Here is a 10,958-nt window from a genome sequence, read left to right as displayed (position 1 = left end):
AGACCATGGGTCCAAAGGAAACACGGGGAGATAAGCTATCACCTCACACAAATAATCAGCAACCATGGATGTTTCGGAAAGTACTTAAATAAATACGCAAAACTAGCAAGCGCGGAATGCTGGTACTGCGGCGACCAAACAGACGATGCTCATCACACCATGTTTATATGCGATGCATGGCACGCGCTTAGAAATATTGCTGAGACTCACTAAGAGACCACACTGACACCCGGGAACCTAGTTTCAACAATGTTGTCTTCAAAACGAAATTGGGACATAGTCAACGAACTGGTCCACAACATCATGAGCCGCAAAGAAACAGAGGAGAGGAGAAGACAAGCTGCTCCAGAACCTCCAACCTAGTTAAGTTTAAATTGTATGCCGAAGGCAAAAACTGAGGGGATAGAGCCCCTCGTTATTGTTAATTAACCTGTGAGGTCGCAACCAGGGGTATTGTCTCTGCGAGCGACCACCAAAAGTTGTATTATTTTGTTTAATAAATGATGGCATCTGGGGGTGAAATGATCGAGAGGTCAGTACCACCCCAGATGTCGATACTATGTAAAAAAAAAAAAAAAAAAGGTGTAATTAGGGGAAGCAAACGTTTATTAAGAGAAAGACCTCCAAAATGTGAAAATCCTTCAAAAAAAAGAAAAAAAAATAGTACTTAATAAAAAATTCAAATCAGCCAAATGCTAAGAGCCATGGATCATTATAATTACTATGTTTATATATGTATGTTATAACTTACTTTCATTTTTGAATTATCTTAATTATTATTTGTATAGTTGTAATTATATTAAGGAAATTTGTACTATTATTATTATTATTATTTGTATTTATAATTGTTTTTTATTTTTTTTTTTTTTATCATAATATTTTTATATTTTAAATTACCTCAATTTTTGAATGACTGGGAAACCTATATTTTGCTAATTTTTGTATTTAAAGATACTTTCAAACTACTTTATGGAAGTATTTGTTATATTTTTAATATGTTTTCAATTTTGTTTACTTACAGTATATTATATCTTAGTTATGGAGTCTTGGGTAAAATTTTAACTGAATGTTTTTAATAGAAATTATCTTGGTGCTCAATAAATACTGAATAGCATTCTCACAAGTAGCTTGTACTATTTCATTTTTATGATAAGTTAATAACTGTGTTGAGATATATTTAAAAACATAAGTACATTAACTTGAATTACTAATAAATAAGTTATATATATTGTTGTAAGTTGTAAGTTGTATATATTAGTGATACAATTACTAGCATAATAATTTACAAGGATGTATTAAATACATACCACATTAAGTAGTGCTAATATTAAATATTAATATTATACAAAATCTTAAAATATATAAACAATCTTAATTTGAATTGTTAATTTGAAAATCAACAGTTAAATACAACCAATCAGAGCTCGCGATTTGGCTATGGGTCTCTAGCAATGTATGGTATGCTTATGGGTGCGTTCCGGTTGGAGGCTTTGTACGCTTCAACGCTCATGAGCGCTCCCAGTGAGTTCCACTTGGCATTTATAAGTGTTCAGACTACAACCGTGACGTCACAAGATCTGAGCTCTACGTCATCGTTCGGCGCTCACGGACGCTCATACGAAATAGGTAGTGCAGCGTAAGCGTTTGGGATATCTTATCAGTTATCAGTTTGTCAGTTAATTGGATAAATACAAATTTAAAATAATATAATATTAAATATTATTAAAAATATTATATAAATCTAAGTTCAATTTATATAAAATTTAAATAATTAAATATGTCGGTAGCTGTCACAATAATGGGTGGGGTGGATGGAGATAAATACGTGATAAATGTGACGAGTGATAAGGCAAGTCGGATGAATTCATGTATTAAGAGTAAACTAAATTTGGATTTAATTATTATTAGGTATATATTTTTCGATTATTTTTTTGTTCAGATATGGCATTTGCTGCTCAAATGTTAAATAAATGTAAGCAGCAGCAGACAGAACAACTGCAAAAGCAGCAGACTGAACAACTGCAACAGTAGCATACAGAACAACTGCAACAGCAGCAGATAGAACAACAGCAACAGGATGATGCAAATTTATTTAAATGGCCTCATGCTGCCATATTACTACTGATTGAGGAATACAGGAAAACGGCAGACAACTTTTTTCAGGGTGGATTTCACAAAAGAAGATTTGGCAATCAATAGCAGATGAGTTGGTGAAGAATACATACAGTGTAACTGGTCCTCAATGCCAGTCAAAATTTGGAGGTCTGAAGAGGACTTACAATTCAATCAAGGACCATAACGGTAAGTCTGGAAATGGCCCCAGAACTTGGCCATATTTTGAAATTATGGATGGCTTGTTAGGGGTGAAACCCTACATTATCCCCATAGCAACTGTTTCATCAACGGGGAAAAGGGACCAACCTGAAGTGGACAATTCTCTCGCTTCTGATATAAGTCCTCATCGTGAACTTCCGAAAAAAAAATCCAACTATTCATCTTCGGTAGACAAAGTGCTATTAGCGATTGAGGAAAATAGGAAAGTATCCGAAGAAAACAAAGAAAATAGGCATAAAGAGAAAATGGAACAGAAACGGGAGGCTATTAATCTTTTAGCTAGGCTTGTTAATGTCTTAGGGCAGTTAAAGTTTAAAAGTTTAAAGTTAACCGGAGTTTAATCGGCCGAATTTGCCCGGTTAAATATCTGTTATCAGGTGATTAAGCTTAATCGAAGTTAAACCGTAGACGGTGCAACTGGCCCTTAGAGACTAAAAATCAGTAATTAAAATCCCTATTTATTTGTAAATAAAATATATTACCTGCCACGTTCCCAAACCTAAGATTGGATATAATTTGATATGTGACTGAGGATTATTATCTGTTAAGTACTTGTAGATATTATATAAATTATTTATTATTTTGTTGTTAATAACCAAAGGCAATACCTTGGGAAAAAAAACTGATGATTTAACTTATTTATCCTATTTTTACCACATAATTTCCAAACTTTGGACTTCCAGAAAGTGTCGGTCACTTAGATGTAGCCACAGGTTACACCAATCGAATAGTACTTAAGCTAAAGTATACAAATACTTTTGAATTACTTAAATACACTTATTTTACATACTTATCAAAATAAGCACCTATTCGTTTTACAATGATCTGTGTTTTTTATTATTAATTTTATATTTTTTTTTCTGTGTACAATATAAGTTGTTGAAATAATGATAGATTTTCAACTTCAGTATCTTAGTCAATAGGAAAATGAACATAGTTGGTGTCTTTATTAAAATTGCGAAGCCTAAAATGTCATTATCGTAGGTTGTATATTATAATATGATTAAAATTATATATAGGCAAAAAGTGACAAGGACGCAAATGGACTTAAAAATATAGTACCTTGTGGTTCTTACCTGCAATAATATTAATAAGTAAGTCAATAAATTAATAACACAACACTTCATATGATTAAACTTTTTATAATATTGATAAATTAATTAGTAAGTACCTACACAGATAGAAACAATTATTTAATTTAGCACGAATTGGTGTTAAAATAACTAAGACTGCGTGTAGGTTTTCATTCACTAGAAGCTTGGTGTTGATACCACATCAGACCTATAAGTAAAAATAAGTTCTTTTAAAGGTAGTAATTTTTAATTATTTTGGAGTTAATTTAACATAAATAACTGTTTTACCATTATATAACCAATTATAGATTATTCTAATTCCACTTATTGTCAAAATAACATTTAGTATACAAATTTAAAAATATTTTATTGTGTTCAAAATAACTTTTATGTGATATCAATAGCAGTCGATCGGAGTGGTGAATTAACAACAAGCAGTTTTAAAAATATTGTAGTTCTTTAGAAAAAATTTATTGAGTTTTATTCTCATCCAACGGGGTTCGAACCCTTGACTATCATCCACATTTACATTTGTTGCAATATATAATAAATACACCTATATTATATTATAATATATTTATTTTCCTACTTTGGAGGTGATGTATTTACTAGTCTCCGGGATTATTGGACTCTCCAAAGTCATGTACCTATTATATATCTATAATATATATTGCGTATTTCACCAGCTATTAATTCAAGTCTCTTAATTTATATTATAGCTAAAATAACTATAGGTACTTTTATTACTTCTAAATAATCTCACTGAAACATTTAAGAATTAAAATTCTACAAAAATTTAGAATAAATCAACAACAGTTGTACTATTATAGACTATAGTTTATTCATTAACAGATTAATGATGCAAGGACAAGGTTTTGTTGTTGAAAATAATATATATTCGGTTTTTCATTTAGGTAATTAATATTTTTTTTATCAAAACAATATAATATATACAGTTTTTTTAATTCAATGTTAATAATGGGTACACTAGAAATATTTTGAATTCTTTAACATTTGTAAATACCTATATATATATATGCATATGTATATATGTCTAAATATGTCGAAGAGGTAGTTGATCACAAATATTATCCCTCTTAATTGCTCCTTGACGATTAATTTCAACCAACTCTTCACGAGCTTGTACATTATCATCTACAGGTGGTGTTTCGTGTAGATCAGGAAACTCATCATCTTTAAATAAACATATATTATGTAAAACACAGCATGCAATAATATACTTGGGGATTGGATCGACACGTTTCATATCTAAGGTTGTCAGAAGACTTCGAAACCGCCCTTTAAGGAAACCAAAAGAACGTTCAATTGCCATCCTGGCAGAGGAATGACAAAAGTTAAAGTTCTTTTGCTTTTGAGTTAAGTGCCCATTGTCACGGTATGGTACTAGTAAATGTTCATGTAATGTATAAGCGGCATCACCAATCAAATGAGTGTTACTAGGAAAGTTAGTTGGGTCATCAAGGTAATTTTTCAGTTCAGATAACCTGAAAACCCGTTGGTCGTGTACTGAACCAACATTTCTAGCATAGCAATGAATAAAACAACATTTATTATCAAACACGGCCTGTGAAAAATCAGTGAATTAATACCGAATAATACTTAAAATGTAAAATGAAAATTTAAACATACTTGTAATTGAATTGAATGGTATCCTTTTCTATTAACATATTAAGCTTCTTGATGGTCATGAGGTGCAGGAATGTTAATATGTGTCCCATCAATTGCACCAAGCACATTTGGAAAAGTGCTGGTAGAAAAATATCCATTTTTAATTTCCTCAGATTTTTCCTCGTTTGGCCAAGTTATGAAAGCTGGTGCCAAAATTTCCAAGGCAACTATGACTCTTCTGATACATCTTAATGCAGTTGCCCACCCCACATCAAATTTTTCACAAATTGATCTAAATAATTTTTAGATATAATAAAATAGATATAGCTAATTATAATAATATAATACACACAACAGTAGCTTTGCATGTAACAATAATATTAAGTATGTATACCAGAAATACCTGTAAGAGTCCGGAGCAGCCATTTTCCAAATTGCAATTAAAAATTGTTTATTTGGTGAAACAGATTTGTAACCTGGCTTTGTTCTATTTAACTTTGGAGCAACTAGAGTCAATACAAATTCGAATGTGGTTGGAAGCATCCTATAAAATAGTGTTTGTTAAATTTATTTATATCTACTCTTACCTGCTAAAAGTAGTCAACTCTTTGGCGAATGTATTTTATTATTAAAACCTTCTAACCTGAAATGAGCTTTGAATTGGCCATCATTGAATTGTGGTACGGTCAACATAATTTTGCAGCCTAGGTATTGCAGTTTTAGTTTCTATACTTTTTAAACAATGTACAACATATTCATATTCATTGCCGTCATCTTCACTGTCATCAGACGAAGAGGAAAATACAATATCACAGCATTGTTGATAACTAAATCACGCTCATTAAAATTATCCATTATAAAAACACTAATAGAATAAGTAAAAAAATGTTGGCAAATTTGAAATTAATTAGTAAAACTGAATGATCAAACAATCATTCACAAGAACAAAAAAAAAATTATTTATCTTGTTATCAATTTCATTTTTGATATCACTAACAAGTGCTAAGCGCTCACAGCAGGAGCGTCTAAACACAGGAATGCACCTTATGCACATTGCGCATGCGCGTAATTTATTCTCCACTATCATGTAATCATGTTGGGCTGTTATCAATATATTATCTTATCACTATAATATGATAATATAATCATGGGAATCAAATTATTCAAAATTTAAACATGCTTTACATTTTTCTTGTGCTTCGACCACACTCGTAATTTCTTTTGATATTTGTATACTACCATAAATTGTATACTATTAAAAATGATTAACGGCATATCTTCACAAAATAATTCATTATAGGTACATACCAGATACATTTGAAAAGTTAATAATTTTCTAAACTGGTTGAGTCGACTTCGTCTTGCAAACATATTTTATTGTAGAAATACTATTGTAAGTATTACGTGTTATATAAATAATAAAATATAATATAATTATAATAATTAAAGTGCTATAATAATTTACAGTTTGTCATTTAATTGTTATGCTCACTGCTAAGATTCTAAAAAACATCAATTGGCAATTGTAAGTATTACGTGTTGAATAAATAATATAATATAATAATAATAATTAAAGTGTTATTATTATTTACAGTTTGTCATTTAATTGTTATGCTCACTGCCAAGTTTCTTTCTCAATGGATTTTATAAAAATATCAACAAATTCCTGTGTGTTGTCCTCTTAATATGAAATCCAACAGCTCAACAATTTGAATTATGGTTACCTATACTTTATTTAGTTTACTTTATTAAGTATTTACTATTAAGATCATGTCATTTATATTGGTATATAGATAATATTGAATTTTTGTGTTTAAGATATCTGTGAATTGTATTGTTAATACTCAATAAGACATTTAATAAATAGCCTTTTGGTAATAAATTTTGATAAAGTCTGGTTTATGAACTGTTAAAATAGGTAATTGGGTAAAATGTAGATATAAATAAACATTATTAAAAGCCATCTCAGCATTTATAGTTATTGCTGATAATGACAGATATACAGTGTGATGTACATTTTCATATTGTGTTTTTTTTTTGTTGAAACATAATATTTGCTTTTAATTATTTTAAATACAATAAAAAATGGAATTTAACTGTGATATTTGCAAAAGTCAATTTTCTACCAAGTTTACTCTAACAAGACATTTGAAAAATAAACATGATGTAACAAACGAAGTAAAACGAAAATTGTCTAAATGCATTTCTTGTCCTAATCTAACATTTTCTAAAAAAGTATTATTAATAAATAAGTATTATTATTAATAAATGATCATCATGGAACGTGTATTGAAAAAGAAATTATTAACTTTTTAAATGTATCTGGTATGTATAGTGATTTATTGAGTAAAAATATGTTATTAATAGTTTTTAATAATATGCAATTCATTAAAATCTAGAATTTAACAACTGGTTAAAAGAATATGAATCAAACAACAAATGTGAGTATGTTCTTCAAACGGGGAAAAAAAAGTCAAAAGATGGTCATAGAAGTTATTATGAGTGTGGTCGAACAGGAGTTCATAAAGAAATTGATAGTTTTAAAAGATCAATAAAATCACAAGGAAGTAAAAAAATTAATATCAACTGTACAAGTCACATAATATTATTTGAACATTTAAATAAAAGTAGTTGTGATGTAATATTTTATAAATATCACTATGGCCACCAAGAAAGTGAACTTCAACATATCAGTTTACCAATTACAAAAAAGCATGAAATAGCGGCTAAATTATCACAAGGGGTGACGATGGAAAGAATATTGGATGATTTTAGAGGCAATATAGGGAGTAATTTAAAAAGAGAAGATCTAATTACACGAGCCGATTTGCACAATATCAAACAAAAGTACAATATCACCATGCAGGATGGTCAATTACACAAAAATGATGCCACAAGTGTTGATATTTGGGTAGAACAGATGAAACAAGAAGGGGAAAATAATCCAGTAATATATTACAAAAAACAAGGTGAATAATAAAACAATAATTTATTTAACTATTTAAATTTTTAATACATACTATATAATTTATGTATTTATATATTTTTAATTATAAAAATTATATATATTAACCCTACTTAAGAAAACAATATTAAAGTAGTTTTTTAACTTATTATAATAGGTGAAGTAGATGTAAACAACATATTGGACTTAAAAGACTTCTGTATTATATTAATGGACCCAAGTCAGATGCATATGTTAAAACAATTTGGAAATGGAAAAATAGTATGTATTGATGGTACACATGGTCTTAATGCTTATGATTTTGAATTGGTTACATTATTAGTGGTTGATGATTTTGGTTCTGGATTTCCATGTTGTTTCATGTTCACAAATTTAAAGGACACAAAAATCTACACAGTTATGTTTTCAACTATAAAAGATAAAGTAGGTATAATTAATCCAGATACTTTTATGACTGATATAGTTGAGACGTTTTATTCGGCTTGGGAAAATACAATGGGCTCAGTTCCCCATCGTTTATTATGTTCATGGCATGTAGATAGAGCTTGGAGACAAAACATTTGCAAAATAACTGGACCGACACGCAAGGAAAAACAAGGGACTATATATAAATCACTAAAAGTTCTTCAGTCAATGTGTGATGAAAATGAATTCAATAATGCTTTAAAAGAATTTAACCAGGAGCTAATGAATGATCCAGACACTAAAGACTTTGGTATATATTTTGATCGCATGTATGGAAATAGAGTTAGTTTGTGGGCGTATTGTCATCGGAAAGGTCTAGGTGTAAATTGTAATATGCATCTAGAATCTATGCACAAAACAATAAAATATCACTATTTAAACGGATGCAAAGTTGGGCGGTTAGATAAAAGTATAACAACTATTAGAAGATATACCCGCGATAAAAAAGTTGAAAGAATAATTAAATTAACTAAGGGAAAAACAACAACAAGGATACAAGAGATAAAAAAAAGACACAATAAAAGTACATTACTTGACCTTACAATTAATCAGGATAGTATTAATAACTGGAGTGTTGAAAGTGAATATACACCGAGCCAGTTTTATTAAATTAAAAAAAATAATGATGATGTATGTTGTCCAATGATATGTTCTATTTGTAAGTTGTGTATTCACACATTTCAATGTTCTTGTCCTGATTACCAAATCAAGTCTATGATATGTAAGCACATACATTTTGTTGCTTTGAAGACAATGTCAACAGAAAATGCTTAAGATATAACTACTTTGTCAACAGTAGATACAGAAAGTTCCAATTTTGATGCAACTGTAAACAATCGAAACGACAATGAAATACAAGTTCATATTAAGACATTGGAGAATAAAAAAACAATTAAAATGCAAGAACAATTTAAAGAAAAGGCTATTAGCCTAGCTAATAAGATAAACAATATTAAAAATAATGAACATCTTCAAGAAGCATTAAAAAAATTAAATTCTATTGAAGCATTCATTGATGCAACATCAAATAATGACGAGACACTTATAGATTTTAATAAGACAATAAATGAACCACCTAATAAAAAACTTAAAACACAAGACACATTCTTCTCTACAAAAAAAAAAAAACCGGAAAAACTCAATGATTTATCAAAACCAACTAGAGTTGAAAATGAAAATCTCAATAATATACTACTACAAAAAAAAAATTATATTTTAAGTTGTAACGAAACTGAACATTCCTATGTTAAAAAGTAAAATTATTTAAGATGTTTTTGATGAAAAATTATTGACTATTATAGATTATTATTTATTATCATAAATAATATTTTAAGTTTTGACGAAACTGAACATTCATTCCTATTTTAGGATGTTTTTTGATTATTGTTTTTAATTATTATTATACTTAATACATTTAACGATTTAACATGTTTAAAGAACTAAAATTAAATATCAAACTGTGAATTATTATTATACAAACATTTAATTTTAATTTTAATTGTTATTATTATATTATATTTTATTATTTATATAACACGTAATACTTACAATAATATTTCTACAATAAAATATGTTTGCAAGACGAAGTCGACTCAACCAGTTTAGAAAATTATTAACTTTTCAAATGTATCTGGTATGTATAATGAATTATTTTGTGAAGATATGCCGTTAATCATTTTTAATAGTATACAATTTATGGTAGTATACAAATATCAAAAGAAATTACGAGTGTGGTCGAAGCACAAGAAAAATGTAAAGCATGTTTAAATGTTGAATAATTTGATTCCCATGATTATATTATCATATTATAGTGATAAGATAATATATTGATAACAGCCCAACATGATTACATGATAGTGGAGAATAAATTACGCACATGCGCAATGTGCATAAGGTGCATTCCTGTGTTTAGACGCTCCTCTCACAGCAGGTTCACACGCGTTCCACCTGGACCGTGAGCAAGGCGATTATATGCGTCTGTTTGATAGTGGAACGGTTCATAAACACGAGCGTGAGCGTGAGCACTGTAAGCGCGCAAGCGTCCAACCGGAACGCACCCGGGCCGACTCGTTCTTCCAGGGGGTGTTAACTAGCATATATGAAACTGTAATAGTTGAGTAGACAAAAGTCATACCAACCCACAAAGATTATTGTAAATATATTGCACTGTAACAAAATAAATATCAAATTAGCAAACACTTATATGTGTATAAATAAACCAGCTCCCAGGTAATTGTCCAAATTCCCATTTTCCTATTGCCATTAGTCGTTGTCCACTATAGATCAGGGGCGCCATTTGGGGGAGGGGCAGGGTGTGCACTCGCACACCCTGTAATTTTGTTGTCCACAATTGGCCTAGGCCTAATTAATACTATGGCCAGATGGCCTTCAGTTTGCCAATCATTAATTGTGCATGCACCACAGCTATTCACTGATAATCATAAATAATATTATAATATTGTGTTCTTTAATTTGATAATTGATAAATTGAT

General features: G+C 29.5%; 3 protein-coding genes across 3 annotated transcripts; 2 read left to right on the top strand and 1 right to left on the bottom strand.

Moving 5' to 3' along the window:
• Positions 1-1,451: 1,451 nt before the first annotated feature.
• Positions 1,452-3,725, top strand: LOC103308159. The gene is made up of 4 exons (XM_008181102.1): positions 1,452-1,521; positions 1,940-1,972; positions 2,164-2,644; positions 3,716-3,725. The coding sequence occupies exons 1-4, from the start codon at positions 1,452-1,454 to the stop codon at positions 3,723-3,725; spliced, it is 594 nt and encodes a 197-aa protein (XP_008179324.1).
• Positions 3,726-4,461: 736 nt separating this feature from the next.
• Positions 4,462-5,729, bottom strand: LOC100575272 (protein ANTAGONIST OF LIKE HETEROCHROMATIN PROTEIN 1-like). The gene is given in 4 exon segments (XM_029485134.1): positions 4,462-5,011; positions 5,062-5,328; positions 5,440-5,580; positions 5,680-5,729. Coding segments are annotated over 4 exon segments (1,008 nt in total).
• A 1,634-nt stretch (positions 5,730-7,363) lies between these two features.
• Positions 7,364-9,075, top strand: LOC103308155. The gene is made up of 5 exons (XM_008181086.1): positions 7,364-7,382; positions 7,436-7,603; positions 7,709-8,005; positions 8,159-8,748; positions 9,019-9,075. Exons 1-5 carry the CDS (start codon positions 7,364-7,366, stop codon positions 9,073-9,075), a joined length of 1,131 nt encoding a protein of 376 aa, XP_008179308.1.
• Positions 9,076-10,958: the final 1,883 nt, after the last annotated feature.

The sequence above is a fragment of the Acyrthosiphon pisum genome, chromosome X (assembly GCF_005508785.2).
Source record: "Acyrthosiphon pisum isolate AL4f chromosome X, pea_aphid_22Mar2018_4r6ur, whole genome shotgun sequence".
NCBI classification, from domain to species: Eukaryota; Metazoa; Arthropoda; class Insecta; order Hemiptera; family Aphididae; genus Acyrthosiphon; species Acyrthosiphon pisum.
The sequence above is the reverse complement of the archived record's forward strand: the minus strand, read 5'-3'. Positions and strand labels throughout refer to the sequence as shown.